The sequence below is a fragment of the Alosa alosa genome, chromosome 4 (assembly GCF_017589495.1).
Source record: "Alosa alosa isolate M-15738 ecotype Scorff River chromosome 4, AALO_Geno_1.1, whole genome shotgun sequence".
Lineage (NCBI taxonomy): Eukaryota > Metazoa > Chordata > Actinopteri > Clupeiformes > Clupeidae > Alosa > Alosa alosa.
In genome coordinates, this window is record NC_063192.1 from 7,353,244 (window position 1) to 7,374,716 (window position 21,473).

General features: G+C 43.1%; 2 protein-coding genes and 1 long non-coding RNA gene across 3 annotated transcripts; 2 read left to right on the plus strand and 1 right to left on the minus strand.

The window, feature by feature from the left end:
* The first annotated feature begins 6,430 nt into the window (after positions 1 to 6,430).
* LOC125293200 (tubulin alpha-1A chain-like) lies at positions 6,431 to 8,036 on the plus strand. The gene is given in 4 exon segments (XM_048240946.1): positions 6,431 to 6,650; positions 6,743 to 6,891; positions 7,055 to 8,011; positions 8,013 to 8,036. Coding segments are annotated over 4 exon segments (1,251 nt in total). The 5' UTR covers positions 6,431 to 6,529.
* Positions 8,037 to 13,318: 5,282 nt separating this feature from the next.
* Positions 13,319 to 16,580, plus strand: LOC125293199 (tubulin alpha-1C chain). Its single transcript, XM_048240945.1, has 4 exons — positions 13,319 to 13,451; positions 14,589 to 14,811; positions 15,003 to 15,151; positions 15,481 to 16,580. Exons 1-4 carry the CDS (start codon positions 13,449 to 13,451, stop codon positions 16,453 to 16,455), a joined length of 1,350 nt encoding a protein of 449 aa, XP_048096902.1. The 5' UTR covers positions 13,319 to 13,448; the 3' UTR covers positions 16,456 to 16,580.
* A 2,199-nt stretch (positions 16,581 to 18,779) lies between these two features.
* LOC125293201 lies at positions 18,780 to 21,473 on the minus strand. The gene is made up of 2 exons (XR_007193343.1): positions 21,003 to 21,473; positions 18,780 to 20,858 (listed from the first exon to the last, which is right to left on the minus strand). It is a non-coding gene; the product is annotated as an uncharacterized LOC125293201 (long non-coding RNA).

Sequence of the window (21,473 nt, forward strand, 5' to 3'; positions counted from 1 at the left end):
TGATGAGAGAGTTGTTGAGGTATGTTTATGAGCAAGGCCTTCACCAGAGCGGCTTTAAGGTCAGTGGATACGAAGATGTCAGATACTGTAGAGCCTCAGCTGAGAGACCAATTTGGAGACGCATGACTGATTATTGTGAATCTCCATCTCGGTAGAGGGTTCTTAGTTACATAGCAGTATACATGCTGTAGTAACACCGAAAGAGTAGAACGTGCTAACTCATCCATCAGCTATGGCGTACAAACTGTAGAACTGTTCAGCTGTAGACCTAAACAAATAAAACACATCAAAATGGTTGTATGCATCTAAAGAGGTTGATGAAGGCAAGGCCATATTTGTTTGGCAAGCCCTCACCTTGTTTTTAAAAAAACACAAAGTGACCTGTTACAATGAAGGACCAGATTACAGCAGGACAGCAGCCATTGAGTTAAGCATGGCCCCCCTATGAAGCCCCAGAGCATGACATCTTCACCAGGAGTAGGTGACAGACAGGAAGCTGAGAAGAAGAGGACAGAAAGGAAGGCCCTGAGGTGAAGTGCAGCTGCCACATGTCCCTGAAACAGGAGGCAGGAGAGGGAACGAGAAAGAAAGAGAGAGAGAGAGAGAGGGAGAGGGAGAGAGAGAGAGAGGGAGAGAGAGAGAGAGGGGAGAGAGAGAGGGAGAGAGAGAGGGAGAGAGAGGGGGGGGAGGGAGAGAGAGATGGAGAGAGAGGGAGAGGAGGGAGGAGAGGGAGGAGAGAGGAGAGAGAGGAGAGGGAGAGAGAGAGGAGAGAGAGAGGGAGGGAGAGGGAGAGAGAGAGAGAGAGAGGGAGGGAGAGAGAGAGAGGAGAGAGAGAGAGGGAGAGAGAGGAGAGGAGAGAGAGAGAGAGGGGGGAGGGAGAGAGAGAGGGAGAGAGAGAGGGAGGGGAGGTCCAGCACACAGCTGTCACCGGCTGCCGCTCGCTTGTGTCACGCCCAGCCTGAGCCCCCAGAGAATGAGAGTCAGCTCGCTGATCCAGCCCCCTGCGGTGGCACTACATGGGGGAGGTCTGCGGTGGCACTACATGGGGGAGGTGTGCTAGGCTCTTCGCTAGCTTTCATGCGCAAGCGAAGGCGGTGTCAGAACCAGAGGTTTATCAGCCATGGGTTCAGATTGGTATAAGTAGTATCTGGTTAAATATTCTTTATGTTCCAGCCACTCTCAACACAGCAGATACTCTGTGGGAGGTAACTGTAATGAGGCCTGTCTGCCTATCCATATCCATCTGAGTCCACTCACTCACTCAAGTATTTGTCCGATGTACTTCAAATTTGTACACAAGCCAGAGGGTCACCATAACTCAGTCCACCAACATGATAATCTGTATCCCGCTCAGAGCACAGATGCTGAGATTTGGTTTAAAGGGACACCAGGCAACGTTTTCGTGTTAATTACTCATCTTTGTAAGTCGGTATATGGTTAAATGACTCATTACAGGGCGAATGAAGACTCTCTCGCCCGCCCCTACTGCCTGTAGGAAGAATATCCCGCTTGCAAGTTCAGTGTATCGTACCCGCCGACCGAAGAAGGATCAGTTTACATCCTGCATCCACAGCACAGAGGCAGTCTAACGAAATGCTAGCGATTGTTGCAAACGTGTGTATAATGAAAGAAAAGGAAAAGAGCTTCAGACCGAGCGAGGGGGAGTTTCGTAGAGAAAAAGCATCAGGCTTGCCTGGTGTCCCTTTAACCTTGGTCAATATTGCGTCTGCAGTCGCCTGACTTTTTCACACTCTTTTCACCCTCCACCTGGCCCCATGTGTGTTACATGTACACAATACCACTGCTGTTCATTCAAGTGCTGTAGTCAGTCAAGATGCCAGCATGTGCCTTTGAAGAGTTGCAGGAAACACAGAAGGAAAGGGTGGCTCTGGGCTGTTCAAAACAGCATTCTTTTCGCTCTTTACTGAAAATACCTTGTAAAAGCAGTCTTAAAATGACTGAAGTTAAATCTACTCATCAGTTCTCGGTAGAATAAGGGGAAGTTGGAATTCTTCTTTATCTTTGACTGCCTCCCACCCATTGTGGTGTTCCACACGCATTTTGAACAGCATTTGTGAAAATATCTCACAACACACTTACTAATGTGAGGTATGTCCTCTTATAGTATAGTCTTGATATGGGTGAATACAAAGTCTATTTATGGTAGAAAAGTGATAAAACCCAACAGGAAAATGAAACAGAATGAAGATATAAAGATATCAAACAAAACAGCTAATGAGAGTTTACATATCAATTTCACGCACAATAAGAGGAAACATTCCCACCCAGTCCCATGGGTGGTGGGCATAGTGACCATGACATTATTTTAGCAACAAGCATTCAACACAATGACAAACTGTACACTTTCTTTCTCTGTTTTTTTCCGATGGCTAACCCTCTTAGGACAGGCAGTGTTTAGCAAGAAGAGCGTTCCAGATCCTTCCGCTATCTCTGTCCTTCTTTTCATCTCCAGACCACTTAGTCTTTCAGTCATACTTACACAGAACACACACACACACACACACACACACACACACAAAATACACACAAAGCGCACACACACATACACACACACAAACACACACACACATGCATTTCCCCCTCTCTCTGCCCTAGATTTGAGTGCTGTGATGTCATCTAGCCAGAGCAGGTCACGTGACCAGCATGTCCTGTGTTTTGCCCTGTCAGTGATACAGAATGGCTCAGAGTCTGTGGGACTGCTCTCACACTGTCAAATTCAGCACCCATGATTATCTCTCCCTCTCCATGCCATTGCATGTGTCTCTCTGTCTCTCTCTCTCTCTCTCTCTCTCTCTCTCACACACACACACACACACAGAGAGAGAGAGAAAGAGACATTATGGGAGTAATCTGCTAGTGGGGAGGGGATGATGAAGCACAAAGAGATGTCTGAGTTCTCTCTGTTGCCCACACAACCATCTCTGGCATCCAGGGATAAGCTGTCATGCTGCACTCTCTGGATCCTATAATCAAGCCTACAGCTGGAGTTTTTGCCACATGCCTGATACTATTTTTATAACATCCCAGTTGTGGTGTGTTTTTAAATCTATTTTAACCATAAGTGTCTGACTTCAGTTTGAGGACTGCTTCTTTTCTTTAACATTACACACAAATGGAAATAAATGAACAGAGAACTGTTCAGAACCTGCTGGCCTGAGATTTCATGCTACTGAGTCCACCATCAACTACCTGATCTGGAACTCAAGGATCAATAAACTCTGAGCTGGATTTATGACCCCTGCAGCTTTAATGTGTGCATAAAAGTTCAAACGAACATAGACCATTACCATAGTAAAAGACGCAAAGGAACGTTGCCTTGTTGCCATGGTGAAAAATCCAAAACAAACCTCATTCTTTGCATGCATCTCCCCTCTGTTTGTGAGCTGCAGGTTCTGTTTCCAGTGTCTGGAAGTCAGAGCACCCTGGAGAAGACCCCTACCGATCATTCCAGCACTGCAGCTGGGCCCAGGATTGGAGGTTACACAGGGATAAAGAACAGATCCCCAAGGAGAGCCACATCTCCCGGTGACTATTTGTCTAATGTAAAAGGAACTCATTAGATGACTGTATTTTTATCAGGATGTGCTCCTTGAGCTGATTTTTGGTCAAGTTTCTTCAGTGTTTAGTAAGGTGGGGATTTAGGACATAACAAAAGACATCATGAAGATGATTTGTGATTTGTAGAAAAGGTTTGTCTGTCATCGCTGATGTCATCCTTGTCTCGGAAAAGCATGAACTAATTCCCCTCAGTCATCCATTGTGTGGTGTATCTCTTCTCCTAATGCATTTTCCTCCCTGTTTCATCTTATTTGCTTAAAGTTACATTGTTGCTTTGCCACTGACAAAGGCTCTCACTGAATTTATCAGTTGGACTCTCTGCATGCATATTTTATGGTCAGTATTGATTTGTTCTGGCCTTAACACAATTAGAAGTGCATTACAGAACAAAGAGAAGGACTGATAAAGCATAGTGGGCGTGTGTCAAATAGGCACACACACCGCATTACTGAGGAAGATCTGAAGATCTGCTTCAGCAATGTTGCCTCTCATGTTTCTCTACATTTACCATATTTCCTGTTATACTGAAGAGAAAATAGATAGCTGTCATGTATGGGAATAAGGGCACAAAGCTACATGATGTACAGCAACTCCATTTCCCCTGCATGTGCTGCAGCATTTTAGTAACATAGCCCACATGATGCTGGAAGCCATATTGCACACAAAGTGAACTGAAGTGCAGTACATTAGTCCTGACTATCCCAAAGGAATGGGACAGAGAGAACTATTTCCAGCAAAATTATGCTTGATGAAGCGCATGTGCAACACAGTGGAATGTTTGACACAGCGTTATGGAAACTATAACAAAGCCTTCCAAGTACATACAGTATACAAACAAAGCCTGTAACCATGGCGCACTTAGACATGAAATCCGTCCTCTGTTGGTGTGAACCCTTGGGGTCTACAGCAGTGTCAGCTTGCAGGCCTAACTTACAATATTTGTGGTATCACAATGACACACTTAGCCTACTCTCCATAGCTAATTACTACCCAGGTTCATTTCTCATCTGTCAGTCAAAATACAACTGCTGCCTTTCATCACCTTCATACTTTGATGTGGTTATATTTTTAACATTGTCTCTGATTTTTTCCTTGTGAATGGTCAAGATAGGACAACAGCACTATCTTTAATTAGCAATGTGGAGCCGCAGCAGTGGAACTTTCCCACTGGTTAACGGGACATATAGGGATTTGTAGCAGGACAGATGAGACCCTGAGGAAGGGATTCATCATACTCAACCAACCCCCCTGCCTGCCCCACCCAAACCCATCTCTCTGCAGCCCCCTTTGCCCAGCCCCCATGCGGTCATCCAGGCTTGGTCACGTGCCCTCCAGATAAAGGCAATTGAGGCAGGCTTGTGTTAAACCTCTAGGAGGCCGATGGGTGTCCAAGCAACTCTGCTATTCATCGCCTAGCAACAGCAGCAGCCCAAGCGGAGGGTTAGGGGGTTGGGTGTCTGTAAACTGCTGCCCTATTTACCATCCAAGACTGGGTCACCTGACCCTTTGCTATCTCCCATATGCTGAATCACCCTCCTTAGCCTCAAGTTTAATTCAAACCACCACTAGCCTAGATGGATATACAGGTCTCTCTTGTGTAAAGATATAGGCTTAGGTTTCCTGATACACACACCATGCCCAAAGTTGGATGAGGTCACACTGCAGCTAATCTGATCTGAAAACAAGAATCAACTGTGTATTTCCCTCATGACAGGCCATATTTTTATTTGATCCATATAAGATAAATATTTTTAGCTGTACAATTCTGATAAGTGCTCATCTGGTATTTCAGTCAGATTTGCTGATGGATGACTTCCTTGTTTCTATTATGGCAAAGGAAGCTGCAGCTGCAGTAAGAGGAAAGCTTGGAGGTGTGTGTGTGTATGTGTGTGTGTGGGGTGGTTAGCACTGTGCAGCACTGGTCCCTTCAATATCATCATTTTTTCTAGCCTATATGTGCTATCCCTCATTAACCCTATATATCAACACATAATTTAAACAGTATACCATACAAAAGGCCAAACAGTTAAATAACTATGAAAGAAATAACCATGTAACTACTGTATTACAACCATAGCTGAAGTTGCAGACAGGACATTTGGGTGAGGCTGTCTAGGCGGTCCTTAACAAAGAAACCCGACTGCATCCAATAGGATTTTTTAGATTTTATTGGCAGGAAGATCTTCCACCATCTGACCAATAAAAGTGTGAGAGACGCAGTCGCCAGGGCGACCCCAGTATATATACACCGGCTTCGTGTACCAGACATCTATTCTTCTTACATCGACCCCTCACTGTCGAACTGTAAGAAACCAGACAAGAGATTCAGCCCACCCTTATTTAAGAACAACACCAGAGTCAAAAATGGTAAGAATATTGTTCATCTTATTATTTGAACGATGTTTGGTATTTCGACCCCACCATATTTCATAGAAATGGTAAGCTATGGAGACTGGTAAATGAGACAGAAGGCAAAGATGCGTGTCATTTATGCGTAATGATAGAACATAATACATCTCTCAGGTCATTAGCTATCTTAGTACGATGAAAATGCAGCTTCAGTTATTTCAAGGCGCAATTCCTTTTTGCCGTGTACAGTAGCCTATACGTGGCTTGTGGAACGGTCTGAGGCAGAGTCTGCGCAAATGTGATGTGAATAAATTATCTGGTAGCCGGTCTGTAGGCTATACGGTCAGCATGTCCTATCAAACGTTACGATGCTGATGCTGATGACATGTCCATCCCTCTGCTTCCTGCATGCATTGCTGCTTGCGTGCATACCACATATCAGGCGTTTGGCGCATAACATCGTACACTAATTTATTTTAGAATTAATCCTTACCAGCACAGTGAGTGCATCTCCATACACGTAGGTCAGGCTGGTGTGCAGATTGGCAATGCCTGCTGGGAGCTGTACTGTCTGGAGCATGGCATCCAGCCGGACGGACAGATGCCCAGCGACAAGACCATTGGAGGAGGAGACGACTCCTTCAACACCTTCTTCAGTGAGACCGGAGCCGGCAAGCACGTCCCCAGGGCTGTGTTTGTAGATCTGGAGCCCACAGTCATTGGTAAGCTGAGCACTGATGGAGATTTAGGTTTGAATTGGCTTAGCACACCATGGTACTGAACATGGAAGACTAACAAATCTCTCTTGGTTTAGATGAGGTGCGCACTGGAACCTACCGCCAGCTGTTCCACCCTGAGCAGCTGATCACTGGAAAGGAGGATGCTGCCAACAACTACGCCCGTGGACACTACACCATTGGCAAGGAAATCATTGATCTGGTCTTGGACAGGATCCGCAAGCTGGTAAGAGTTTGGGTCTCAGTATGGTTATCAAAGGACAAAATTTGACACTGACCATCACATATCTTTGAGTATCTTTAATAATTGTCAAAATTTCAATTTTATAATCACAAAATTTTTTCACTCAGGAATTTAATTTTCATACTCTTTTTTACTCTATCCTTAGGCTGACCAGTGCACTGGACTTCAGGGTTTCCTGGTCTTCCACAGCTTCGGAGGTGGCACCGGTTCTGGTTTCACCTCCCTGCTGATGGAGCGCCTCTCTGTCGACTACGGCAAGAAGTCCAAGCTGGAGTTCTCCATCTACCCAGCTCCCCAGGTGTCCACTGCAGTGGTGGAGCCCTACAACTCCATCCTGACCACCCACACCACCCTGGAGCACTCTGACTGTGCCTTCATGGTGGACAATGAGGCCATCTATGACATTTGCCGTAGGAACCTCGATATTGAGCGCCCTTCTTACACCAACCTTAACAGGTTGATTGGCCAGATTGTGTCCTCCATTACTGCCTCCCTCCGATTTGATGGTGCCCTCAATGTTGATCTCACTGAGTTCCAGACCAACTTGGTGCCCTACCCCCGTATCCACTTCCCCCTTGCCACATATGCCCCAGTCATCTCTGCTGAGAAAGCCTACCATGAGCAGCTTTCAGTGTCTGAGATCACAAATGCTTGCTTTGAGCCAGCCAACCAGATGGTGAAATGTGACCCCCGTCACGGCAAGTACATGGCATGCTGCCTTCTGTACCGTGGTGATGTGGTGCCCAAAGATGTCAATGCTGCCATTGCCACCATCAAGACCAAGCGCACCATCCAGTTTGTGGACTGGTGCCCCACAGGTTTCAAGGTGGGCATTAACTACCAGCCCCCTACTGTGGTGCCTGGTGGTGACCTGGCCAAGGTGCAGAGGGCTGTGTGCATGCTGAGCAACACCACTGCTATTGCAGAGGCTTGGGCCAGGCTTGACCACAAGTTTGACCTGATGTACGCCAAGCGTGCTTTCGTGCACTGGTACGTAGGTGAGGGCATGGAGGAAGGCGAGTTCTCCGAGGCCAGAGAAGACATGGCCGCCCTGGAGAAGGATTACGAGGAGGTTGGTGTTGACTCCATTGAAGGAGAGGGCAGAGGAAGAGGGAGAGGAGTACTAAAACAAATAAAATTCCTGGTCTTAAAAAATGTTCTATTTGTATGGTGTCTTTTCTTATAACCCGAATTCCGAAAAAGTTGGGATGCTTTGTGAAATGTGAATAAAAATAGAATGCTATGATTTACAAATCATGTCAAACCTATATTTAATTGAGAATAGTTGAAAGACAACATATCACCTTTTGAAGGAGAGAAATCGTATTGTTATTTGGAAAAAAATATGTTCATTTAGAGTTTAATGCCAGCAACATGTCTCAAAAAAGTTGGGACCTGTATGGGCATTTTTACCACTGTTGCTTCATCTCTTCATTTAACAACATTCTGTAAAAATGTAAGAACTGAGGAGACTGAGTTTTGTTTTGAGAATGAAATGTTGTCCCATTCCTGTCCGATATTAGCCTGACAAGCCAGACCCACATTAAAATGTAGTGTCTGGGCACTCACCGTTCAAGAGTGCTCAGTCCGAGGGGGATAATCAGTTGTCTTTCAAATTCCCTCTGCACGCCAGTAATGGGACAATGGCAGCTATGAGTCCCATCGCGTTTCCCACCAGCGAGCTAGTTGGCTAGTTCAAACATTTGCCAACTTAATAAAAGCTTAACTTCGTGTCACACTGTTAAGCCAACAGCAACATCCATCTTATTTGTTTTCAAGTAGCAGGGAATTCAAACCAAACCGTTTGCAACTCTGCCATCAATCATTATGTTAAGCCCACCTAACGACTCTATACCGCGATTTCATTGGCCTGATTGAGTTTTGGATTTCTGGAGCTCACAAGCCAACGGAGAGTTGCTAGACTAGCCCTGACAGCAAATGTAATTTGCTGCCGCTAGGGGCGTGTCTAAATTTCTAGGCTAGTCTGATATAGGATTTCAGCTCAACACTCTGGGGTCTTCTTAGTCATGTTTTTCATTCCAGAATGCACCCAATTTGACAGGTCTGGACTACAGATAAGCCATTTCAGATAAGCCATTTTAGCTCCTGGACTCTTCCTCTATGGAGAAATACTGTTTAAATATGGGCAGAATTAATTTGGGCATTGTTTTCCTGAAATATTCAAGATTTTCCCTGAAAAGAAATTGTCTGGATGACAGTATACAGTGGACTATGTTGCTCAAAACCTGTGTCATAATTCAGAATTGATTGTGCCTTGCCATAGGCACTGATGCATCTCTACACCATCATGGATACTGGGTTTTGAACTGAGCACTCTCCTCTTTAGCTCAGAGTTGTCTATGATTTCCAAAAAGAATTGCAAATTTTGATTGGTCTAACCACAGGACCTTCCTCCACTTTATATCAATCCATTTGAAATGAGCTCAGATCCAGATAAGATGGTAGCATTTCGGTATCATATCTAAATAAAATGTCTTCTTTGCATGGTAGTTTGCACCAGCATGTGTGAATGGAGCATTAAAATGTGCTCATAGACGATGGTCATCAGAAGTTTTCCTGAGCCCATACAATGATTTTCTTTACAGAAAAGGTCTGTTTTTAACACAGTGCCATCTGAGGTCCAAAAGACCATTGTCATCCAATATTTTTTTCAGCCCTGTCCCTTTGTTTAAAGATTTCTCTGGATTCTCTGAATATTTTAATGACATTATGTACTGTAGAGGATGACATCCTTACAGTAAATCCTTCTCAATTTCATGTTAAGAAACATTAATCTTCATAATTTATCTTAAGAAACATTAATCTTCATCATTTACCCACACAGGTTTACACAGTGATGAATACCTCTTTATTCTGAGAGATTTAGTCTCTGATGTTCTTTTTTTTATCCTTATTCATGGTTCCAGTTCACCTAATTCGTTTTTTAGCCTTTTCTTGACCCCTCCCTTTTTTTGAAACTGTTTTGAAATGTGTTGCTGGCATCAAATTCAAAATTTGTTTATATTTTCCACAAAATAGTAACATTTCTCTCTCCTTCAACAATTCATATGTTGTCTTTGAACTATTCTCAATTACATATAGGGTTGGCATGAATTGTAAATCATAGCATTATTTTTTATTCACATTTTACAAAGTGTTGTAAATAACCTGTGGCAACATGTGATCCGGAGATTAAGAGGAGATGTAAATAGATTTCTCACATGATTTGAACACATGACCTTACAGTGGGAACATGTCACTTTGAAGTGCAGCATAGGCTACGTTTCACTGGCCTCAGTAAATGTACTAAAAACTACTACTAATTTTAAAAACTACTCATTTTGCCTGTTTTTATTATGTGGGTTAGGATACATTGTGCCACCTTACCACAGTATCAATCTACTGCCCTATCCAAAATGGAATGTTAATGTTTAGAGTGAGCCAAATATTGGCATACTTGAAAATAAACAAATAAAATCAATCAGTGACTGCATTTTAGATCATGAGCAGATTTAGGCTTTTATGGACTCACCCAAACATATCCAGTAATAAAGACCTCTATCAGGTTTAATAAATTAACATTTTTAATTGCAATTATCATGAATGATTAAGAATGATTTAATATAGATTGTATTTAGCAGTTATCCACAATCTCTTTTAGTCATTATTATAACCCATGTACTTAATACATTATAACCAAGTACCACTAAAACTGTTCAAAGAAAACGGTTAAATCCTTCATAAAAAAATGTGTTATGTTGTGTTCTATTGTGTTGTGTTTTGGGCACTGCCAGTTTGGAAAAGACTGTGTTGCACAAATACACTATATGACAAACAGAACGGAACAGTTTCCATGCACATCCGATAGTTGGGGGTATTCTCGCATGCTATGCAGATTCAATGCTTCAATTCCTGCAGCCCTGTCGCCTATCACCTGGCCGCCCGCCTGACCCGCCGTCCCTATCCAGCAGTCCACCCAGCCGCCTGCCTGACCCTCCACCCACCCTGCTTTGACTTCTCTTTTTTTCCCTTTAGGAAGTGTGTGTGTGTGTGTGTGTGTGTGTGTGTGTGGGGGGGTTGGTACTGTAAGGGTCTTGGTCTTTTTCCTGTGTACCTTTTGATTTTTGTATTCCTTTGTGTCTCCTTTGTTTACTTCCTGTGCCATGTGCTCCTATGAGCCATGTGCTTCCTGTTCCTGGTTTTCCTCATACCTGTGTCTCTGCCTCTCTCCTGTACCTGATTATTGTTTCAGTGTCTTCACCTGTGTCGCGTTCCCCAGAGTATTTCTTCCTTGTGTACCCTCTGTTCTTTGTCGGTCTTTTTTGTCTTATACGCGTAGTTTGGTTTGTGTGTTGCTCAGTTTCTCAGTAAAGTTTCCTGTTTATTCCAAGCATATCTTGCCTAGCCTTGATCTGCCTTCCATTTGGGTCAATTCCCCTGCAAACCATGACAGTGCTTGTACCACTAAAACTGTTCACAGAGAACAGTTAAATCCTTCATAATAAAATGCATTGTGTTGGGTTTTGAACATGATGAGTAATATTACATTCAAAGGATTTTACATATTACATAGGCCTACACATACAGACAGCAGGCTTAAATACTACAGCAATTGTCCTGCTGCTAGGCCTATGTGTGACGTGCGTGTGGATGTTTGATCCAAGTTTCAGGCGGCCCCGGCGCATCAGGTGAACCAACGCTGTGGATTGTTTAGCTTTATGTTTGGTCTTCAAGTTTCCGCTATGTAAAGCTGTCGGGAACTTCCGCAGAATGTAACTGAGATCACACTCAGGCTAGACCTAGTCAGCTGGCATTACTGTCCCTCTCGGCAACAGCTGCTGTTATCTTGTGTGTGCTGAATCATAGCCTACTGACAGTCTCCTGAAGGCGTACCCTACACAGATGCACAGCTTTCTTATCCAGTTTCACTGGTATGACTATAGGACATACTCTAGCTCCCCATCAACATTATGGTCGAACCAAAGATCTCAACAGATAGGGACAGTGTTGGGCAAGTTGGGCAAAAACTCAAAAGTGTAATGCATTATTTATTACTTGTTACAGTCATCTCAAAGTAATTTGTTACATTATAATATTACTGTCTTTGAATTGTAAGGCATTACATTTACATTACTTCACCAAAATAACAGGAAATATGGATTTGGTGTTCTCAATAGATCTTCATGTGTTCAATGCAGCTCATTACACGGCAGGAGGTGATGTGGTATGGCATAATGACTGAGATAGGCTTAAGCCTAACAAAAGAACAATATAGTGGTTGCAGTAATGGCTCATTGGACAATGCAGGTAGGCCCCAAAGGGCAAAGGTCACTCACAACTTAATATAGTAAAATATAGCCATAGTGAAATTGTATGTTGACTTTAAATGGTTCTCATCATTGCTGGTTGCCTTTCCTTCCACTTACAGTGGTGTAGACTTAATGCAAATAGTTTGAGAATAATGGCTACGATCTTTGTCTGTAAAAGCAACATTTTAGTTATTCTCACTGCTTGAAATGAGAAGTATAGCCTAACCATGTCATCTGTGCATGAATGGCAGAGATAACTCAAATTCCCTTTCTACAGTCATCTAAACAAGGCAATCAAATTCCAGGACCAGCATAGATGACTTTTTTAATTCTTGGACAATCTTCTCTGGTGCCAATTGAGCATTTCTCAATTTTGGATTAAAAAGCAAAGTAACTTCAGTTACTGAGAATTGTACCGAGTAAAATATTACTGAAATTGTATTGGTAATGCCTTACATTACTGCATTACAGCAAAAAGCAATGCATTACTGTAATTACATTACTTTTTTAATGCATTACTCCCAACACTGGATAGGGATTACCAGCACAGCCAGTTATTTCATGAAGTAGGCTACTCCAGAAAATAGGCTACACAACGTTCTATGAACGTTCCCTAAAGGTCACACAAATTCAACCTTTAAAAGACGTTCTGGGAACGTCCTCTCAAGGTATTCGATTGAATGGTTTTTAAATCAATAAATAACTGTTCAAGGTGGTGACAGTGTTGATTATTCGCTAAAGATACAATGATAGACATTAATTGATAGCTGTCCGCTTGATAGCAGATTTGTATGTTAGAACTGGATGTTCTCGGCTTAGCGACTATAGGCTGATTGATTCCGCATGATGGATGGCAAACCAAAAGTAGCCTATACTGATGTTTAACATTACTGTTTAACGCATGCTCATGTACGTCCGTCCTCAAGCTGCCTGCCTGATAGTAGGCCTACACTAAATGGCCAACCAGCAAGTTATAATTCGAAAGTTTGAACGAACCAATAATCTGCGGTGTCGCGTCTATCCTCAACCAATCAGACAAATCCAGCGTGCTGCTGTCTGCAGATCCCTCCTCTGCGTGACGCAAGGTCAAGAGAGACTATAAAGCAGCCCCACCCCAGACAGTCATTCAAACTTCTCACAAAAGACTCTTTAAAAGTCGTAGTGTGAGAGTTATTTATCAGCAATTTCAGAACTCCAATCAAAAAGGTTAAACATTTGAAAAGCTTCAATATGGTAAGTACTAGGCATACAATTTACATTTTATCATCAACGCAATCAAAAGCTTATCATCAAAAGTTTGGAAGTATACTTGTGTAGCCTACTCGTTGGACAATGACCAGTTTATAGCCTTTAAAATATAAAAAATATTGGAATTGTATATAAAAAACAACTCTGTTTTGTCGAATGCTATTTAGAAAGACCTGTGTGCAAACTGAAAGTCTGAACTTACCAAATCCAAGTAGAAGCCTATTTTTTTCACTGTTTAAACTATCTAAAATGATTTAGGCCACCCAATATCGTTGCTTAATAGCAATAACGACATTTCCGTATTTCCTACTAAAATGACCCTTAACCGATATAGGATGGTTATTTTCTGAAAGAAAAGTCATGACATTCAAAACGGGTGCTGAGGCTGGCCAAGTAGCCTACTCGACTAATTTCCGGCTGAAGGCAACTAGTTAAACTGGTCATGAGACTATGTGGGTCACTCCTCGAACGCCAAACTCCTAAAGCAAAAGGTTTATATTTAATTCATGTATATACATATAGGTTATATATTGATTTGTTAAGTTACCTCATGGTTATTGACGAGTTACGGAAAAGAAAGGAGAACAGTCTTTACTGAGATCCTAACTTCCACATGTAAGCTGCATTCCAGCGTGATGACGGGCAGTGGCAGGCAGCTAGTTCAGTTTTATGAACCATGAACTTGATGTCATGTCTCATGTCGTTTCAGATAAGACTGATCTAGAGATCAATAATATAATTAAAAATAAACAGGTTTGGGTTTTTAATAACTTGAACTTAAAACACAGCTTCTGACAAATTACTACTACTTGCCTATAGCCTGCGTAAATTGTACAGTTATATGTCGTTTTGTTGGGAACAGAAAACTATATGGCTGTGGTGGATTGGTCACAAGACCTGTGGGTTTCCTCCCTTTCCCTTCTAATGTTAGGCAGTCAAGTTGGTCTTCTTTTAAATTATATTTGGGCCTATCTTTATGGATGGAGGGGGGCGCTAAACTCACTTAATCACTACATGTGGCATGCAAGTGGCTCACTGTGTTGTTTCCAAGCTTCATTTTAAAACATATATTCTTCTTTAGCGTGAGTGCATCTCAGACCACGTATATATATTCTTCTTTAGCGTGAGTGCATCTCAGTCCACGTGGGTCAGGCTGGCGTCCAGATTGGCAACGCCTGCTGGGAACTCTACTGCCTTGAACATGGCATCCAGCCGGACGGACAGATGCCCAGCGACAAGACCATCGGAGGAGGAGATGACTCTTTCAACACCTTCTTCAGTGAGACTGGTGCTGGAAAGCATGTACCCAGGGCTGTGTTTGTGGACCTGGAGCCCACTGTGATCGGTAAGCCCAGATCTATTTAAGTAAGTACAATTTTATTTCTATAGCATTTTTCACAGATAGGATCAAAAAGTGCTTCACAAAAAAGGCATGAAAAAATAAAAGCATAGTAGTATTTAGGCGAGTTGTTGGAATTTTCAGGGTTCTCACTCCCATAGTTGCAATGCTTTTATAACCTAGTATGCTTTTTACAGATGAGGTACGCACTGGGACCTACCGACAGCTGTTCCACCCAGAGCAGCTCATCACTGGCAAAGAGGATGCTGCCAATAACTATGCCCGTGGTCATTACACCATTGGAAAGGAGCTTATTGACTTGGTGCTGGACCGTATCCGCAAACTGGTAAGGGCCCTGTTCTCCAGATGCCCTGAATTTGAACCATGTTGGTTTAACCCTCCCCATGGAGATCAAATGGTAGCCTGTTTTAAAGAGACTGCACTATTTTTTCATATGTTTATTCATATGTGTATGTATTCCTTTTAATTGATTTGATTAATTTATTTCCCTTTTTTATATTCCTTTTACTTTCCTATCCTATTTCCATTTCATTTGTTTGTTCTGTCTGTGTAAAGCACATTGAATGACTATTATGTATGATAATGTGCTATACAAATAAGTTTGCCTTTGATGGTTGGTCCAACCTTCCTAATGTAAACTCATTCATTCTCCAGGCTGACCAGTGCACAGGTCTGCAGGGCTTCCTCGTCTTCCACAGCTTTGGGGGAGGCACTGGTTCTGGCTTCACCTCCCTGCTGATGGAGCGCCTCTCCGTCGACTATGGCAAGAAGTCCAAGCTGGAGTTCTCCATCTACCCAGCCCCCCAGGTGTCTACTGCCGTGGTGGAGCCCTACAACTCCATTCTGACCACCCACACCACCCTTGAGCATTCTGACTGTGCCTTCATGGTAGACAATGAGGCCATCTATGACATTTGCCGTAGAAACCTTGATATCGAGCGCCCTACCTACACAAACCTCAACAGGCTTATCAGCCAGATTGTGTCCTCCATCACAGCCTCCCTCCGATTTGACGGTGCCCTCAATGTTGATCTGACAGAGTTCCAGACCAACTTGGTGCCCTACCCTCGTATCCACTTCCCTCTGGCCACGTATGCCCCAGTGATCTCTGCTGAGAAGGCCTACCATGAGCAGCTCTCAGTGTCTGAGATCACCAATGCTTGCTTTGAGCCAGCCAATCAGATGGTGAAATGTGACCCCCGTCACGGCAAGTACATGGCCTGCTGTCTGCTGTACCGTGGTGACGTGGTGCCCAAAGATGTTAATGCTGCCATTGCCACCATCAAAACCAAGCGCTCCATCCAGTTTGTGGATTGGTGTCCCACTGGTTTCAAGGTTGGCATCAACTACCAGCCCCCTACTGTTGTCCCAGGTGGAGACCTGGCCAAGGTGCAGAGGGCTGTGTGCATGTTGAGCAACACCACTGCTATTGCTGAGGCTTGGGCCCGGCTGGATCACAAGTTTGATCTGATGTACGCCAAGCGTGCCTTTGTGCACTGGTATGTAGGTGAGGGCATGGAGGAGGGAGAGTTCTCTGAGGCCAGAGAGGACATGGCCGCCCTGGAGAAGGATTATGAGGAGGTTGGGGCTGAAAGCTTGGAGGAAGATGAGGAGGGCGAAGAGTACTGAGCCGTATTTTAACTTTGTCTGCTTTCCCTTTCCTTTCCTATTCTCTTTTATATGTGTGTTGTCCCACTGTCACTGAAACTTTAACCTGAAATGGTCTAATGACAATAAAGTTGAAGTCTAAACAACCTTTGTCCTTATTCTGCTGTCTACGCATGTGAACCTTGAACTACTGTATTAGCTATGTTCTGTCCGAGTACATACACGCTCACCATTTACTTTATTCCTGGAATGGGTCTATGGACATCTGAAATGATGGACATACAGCTTATAATGAAGAAGGGCTTATATGATCATTCTGTAAGATGATCACAGATGGCAGTGTGAAGCCTAAGAACATTTGTGAAGTCATTTGGCATAATTTACTTTCATTGAATACAGCCATGTTCTAATCTAGTGTGTTCTAGTGGATGCCCTCTGCTGGTGGTCTTGTTCTCTAAAATATATGTGAAGGCTCAAATCCATCCACTGCAACTGTAGTAGCAGCTTTCATTAGTTAATGTAATAAATACACTCCGGTTCTGCCAGGAAGCCAAAGCTCTTGTGTTGCCTCGGACAAATCCTGGCTGTTTTGTTCAATAAATAAAAATCCTGTATTCAACATTAATTTAACTGGGAACACTTAACTACAGTTAATTGTAGTGATCATTTTTTTTTCATACTCCAAAATGTGTAAATATTCATTGGCAACAAAAGTACAGTATGTTTTATTGATGTGAGTAATTGATTTGTTAAAGCGTTCACATTTATCAAAGGGAGAAAACAGTTTTTGTAGGGTAGGTAGATTAACCTAAATGTACAGTGTGCAGTGCAATAGGTTTGTTGGCGATGTTTCACTGCAGCAGGAATCTATCTTTATGTTCCTCATATGTTCCTATAGTTAAAATATACATTTGATGCAGCATCCCTTGAAGGCAGATCTAACCGATATGAGTGACCTGTAAAAGATTAAGGGTCATGGTGTTGAAAGGCATTGCTTTATGAGATTAAGGCATGGCTTGTTCAAACAGGACATAGATGCTTTGTTGTGGGAACAATGCATCATTCAATTGTCAAAGTGGAAGAATAGGATTCTGAGAAACAAATGTTTGTAGTGCTCAGAGAAAGCACATGTACTGCAGCCCCATCTGGTGTTCTGAGAGTGATGAATAATGTTTACAGTAACATTACTATGCACAGTAAACGTAATGAGGCACCTTACATGGTGAAATACTTAATCAAATGCTAGGACTAAAGGACATAGGCAAAAATGGTTAAGAACACATGCCCTTTCTAGTTCTCCAAGCTGTACTTCTGGCAACTGTGGTTTATGTACCGCCATAATTAGCAGTGTGACCACAAACTTAACTGTTATGTGAGCTAAGTTGGCAGACAGAGGGCAGTATGGAGCCACTTTAAGACCTCACTCCTACTGAGGCCCACGGTGCTGGTGCTGTAGGGTGGAACAGCAAGTCATTACTCATTAGCAGTGCTGATGGCAGGCTTCTCTACCAGTTCATAGCTCACCTGTCTACGGTTTACCTCATGGGTGGCCATAGTCACACTACCGGTATATCTCCATGGTAAGGGCACCCTAAGGCAACGGGAAGTTTGGACAATTCCAAGGGCCTTGCACTAATAGTGAGCCTTATATTATCTGTCTTCATATGTCCCAAAATATCTAGCAGAACCTATAGCTGTTCCATGGCATCATATGAACTTCTTGTAGAAGCATATGTTCATGAACCGCTTGTGGAGGCATGTCAATGATGTATTATAATGAATATCCCAAATTTACTAAAATGTTAGAGTGAGCATTGTACAAGTCTTAACCAAACATCTCCTTCATCAAGCAAAAGCTGAGGATGACCTCATCCTCATCAGAGCTCAGCCCTGCTTCACGCTCGCCTGGGTGACCGGCCAGGTACACATACTGTGCATGTGGCGAGTGGCTCTCGGTCCGGGATAGCACGCTTGTCACGGCATCTGTTCATAGGTGCTGATTTGTTGTGTAAGTGAAATATGTCCCTGGGTGAGAGCTCCGCGAGCGAGCGGTGTTCCCGCATCGGTCTAAAATAGGGATGGTATTCCTGCCTCGGCCATCAGAGGCCCGTCTGACAGGTGGCCTGTAAAAATACTGCCTTTGTTCCATGCAACGCACCCCAAGCTCAGACAAACAAATCAGACCTAATTGCCTTTAATACTTAACATAATGAACCATGTCGTTATTGGTTATAAAGAACTGGGCATGAGAACCTCTGTTGAAGTTAAGTTTAACATGTCCTGTTTGGAAAGGTTCTTGTGATGGAGTTGTTGAAGTGCAAAAAAAAGTTCAGTGCAAAAGTCAGTTAAGTTTGAGCTGAAAAATAGTTTTATTTCAATTTGACTGATGCAAAGCAGAATCAGAAATAAATATCTAGATGACAGACTTCAGTGAGGGCCTCAATCACATCCAACCTACAAGCTGGGGCCTTTTATCAATGTGACCACAGGGCTACATGAAGATAATACATGAAAATAATTCTCTAAACAAACAAAAATATCTCTACACTGGGATGCTGCCAGCAGATTAAAACATACAAGTAAACGTCCATAAATAAACATTTTAACAGGGCAGTTAACAAACAGGTGAAATAAAATGGTTTGAGTGAACATTCACACCCATAACATACTGTAGAATTTGGCTGACACACAGAGATAGCCTTTAAAACCTACTTGTGACTTGTGAGATCAATAATGATAGAGTGTGTTAGTGTGTGTTTGTGTATGTTCATGCCATTGACACCCTACTTCCTACAGTGCAATAGTACCTGAGGTTCTAGCAAAGTACTTTTATTTTCTAAATTTCACAAATCCAGTGAAACTACAGGGGACACTGCATAAAGTCACAGATTTATAGGCTAATTGAGTTCAGCTAAAGTCAAACGTATGACACTATTTGAATTGTTGTGAAAAGGTAGGAATACACTCCCTCAGAACAACATGCACACATTTGAAATATGGGACAGTACATGACTACTGCAATCACAGGTGTGTGTAACACACACATATTTTTAGATGTAAAATGACCAAATGCGCAAAAAAAACACATAACAACAGCCTCCAGCAAATGAATTCATATCTCTTTTTTAAATTTTTTTTCTTTTTTTCTCAGTCAATTTGATTTTGATTTGAATTTGATTAATTAACCACCCCAAAAAACGAGACATTTTTAAAAACTATCTACAGAACAGTGAGATTAAAATCAGTTTCTTCTGCCCAACCACAAACTCCTACAGTTGTAGTGCTGTGTTCTTCAAATACAACCAGCAGACACACATTCCATGGCACTTACTTTAACAACCTTTTCACATGATCTCCAATAACACAGTGGTTTCAAAAGCAGTGCCAGGTCCTTCCACCTCTTTCCTCTCCTCCATTTGCTCTGACACCCATCCGGCTCACAAGTCAAACAAGTGCAAGCAAGTCACGTTACAAATCAATAATTTCATAAATACTACAGCATTCCGTCATGACCAACTGAATTCATGGTAAAAAGTGATTTCTGCCACCGTGAAAGAATAAGCGATTTCCTGCCGCTAGAATGCAACGTGCAAAGATCACTCATCGTGCACTCTGAGCAGCCTACCAGTGAAATTAGCAAACTCTTTAAGACATTTTGCTCAGTACATGTAAGTTACAGATAGATAATGTTTGGATATTACTTGAAAACAGAAACAATCCAGTGACATAAATAATAAATCAATAGAGAATACACTTTTTTCTTTGATGTATTTGCCATCTTTGTTTAGGCTTTATAACATAATTTTGTTTAATTTCATGAATTTTCATTAGACTACTTGTCAATTCTAACACAAAGAAATCAGACAACCATCAAAATATCTTGATGAATTTCCGGTTGGTATTCTGTAAAGAGCTCCATTTTCTGTATCATGAAGTAGTTTCTAGATCTCTGTTGTGATCCACTAAGAGCACTTTACCGAAACCCCCTTACAGCCAGCATCTCATCCAGACCAGCAGCACGGCTTTACCAACTCCCTGCTGCTTACTGCATCCCCTCACATCTGAGGCCACATCCTCTCTCCACATGAGAGCAGAGCAGTGAGGGAGTGGGGGAACTTCCTCGTTGGGTTGGGGGTGGGGTGGGGGGTGGAGGGGATAACTGCTCTTGGTGTCTGGCAGGCCAAGCAGCTATCTGTCTGTCTGTCTGTCTGTCTGTCTGTATGTCTTGCCGTGAGTGGCAGCAGATGAGAGCGGCATCGTCCACTTTCAGGCGGAGCTCAGAGTGGACTGCTCCAGCAGATCGGCCGTCATCCCTGGGCTGCAGCCCCTCTAAGCATCAGGGAAGAGTCTATGTTCACGATGGTCCAGTGTAAAGGCAGAGGCCATGCTCCTCCTGTTCCTCCAGCGCCACACGGGTGGAGAATCTTGGGGCGGGGAAAAAAGAGTCAAATTTCAGCACCATCCATCAAAGATCAATGTGATTGTAGGACATCATTAGCACTGCACTGCTGTGAAGTCCCAGAGTGAAGTCACTAAAACTGACAGCTTGTTATTGGCCAAAGTCTCACCTGGGTTTGCAAGGCTTCAGGAAAGGATGTGTACGAACAGTATGGCTAGTCCGATGTTCAGCAGGATGACCATACATATCATTATTGTATTCGGGCCCTAGGGGAAAATGAAGGTGAAGAAAAACACATTTGCACAAATCTTTTTTAATCCAAACAATCCAATTATCAATCAAACAATTGATCCTGAAAACTGAAAACACAGTAACACATGCATTTGAAATGTCAATGGCCCAGTAAATTCAGCTCCTCTGATGTACAGTGCGTGTGGCCTTAGCACAGTTTTACAGGAGCCAAAGGAGCCAGGCATCTTAGAGCCTGAGCATTCCACAGGCGGCTCCATGTCCGCGAGCCGTGAGCGGAAAGACCCTGGCCCTCTCAGGGGGGCTCAGATTCAGCCACACTGCTCCGCTCTGGGGCAGGTGGGTGTGTGATCTAAAGCGCCCAGGGGCAGCTAAGCTCTGGACCTGTCTG

Coding starts and splice junctions, on each gene's coding strand:
- LOC125293199 (XM_048240945.1), top strand. Junction 14,812..15,002: donor CCTGGAGCCCACTGTGATCG/GTAAGCCCAGAT, acceptor TGCTTTTTACAG/ATGAGGTACGCACTGGGACC. Junction 15,152..15,480: donor TGGACCGTATCCGCAAACTG/GTAAGGGCCCTG, acceptor TTCATTCTCCAG/GCTGACCAGTGCACAGGTCT.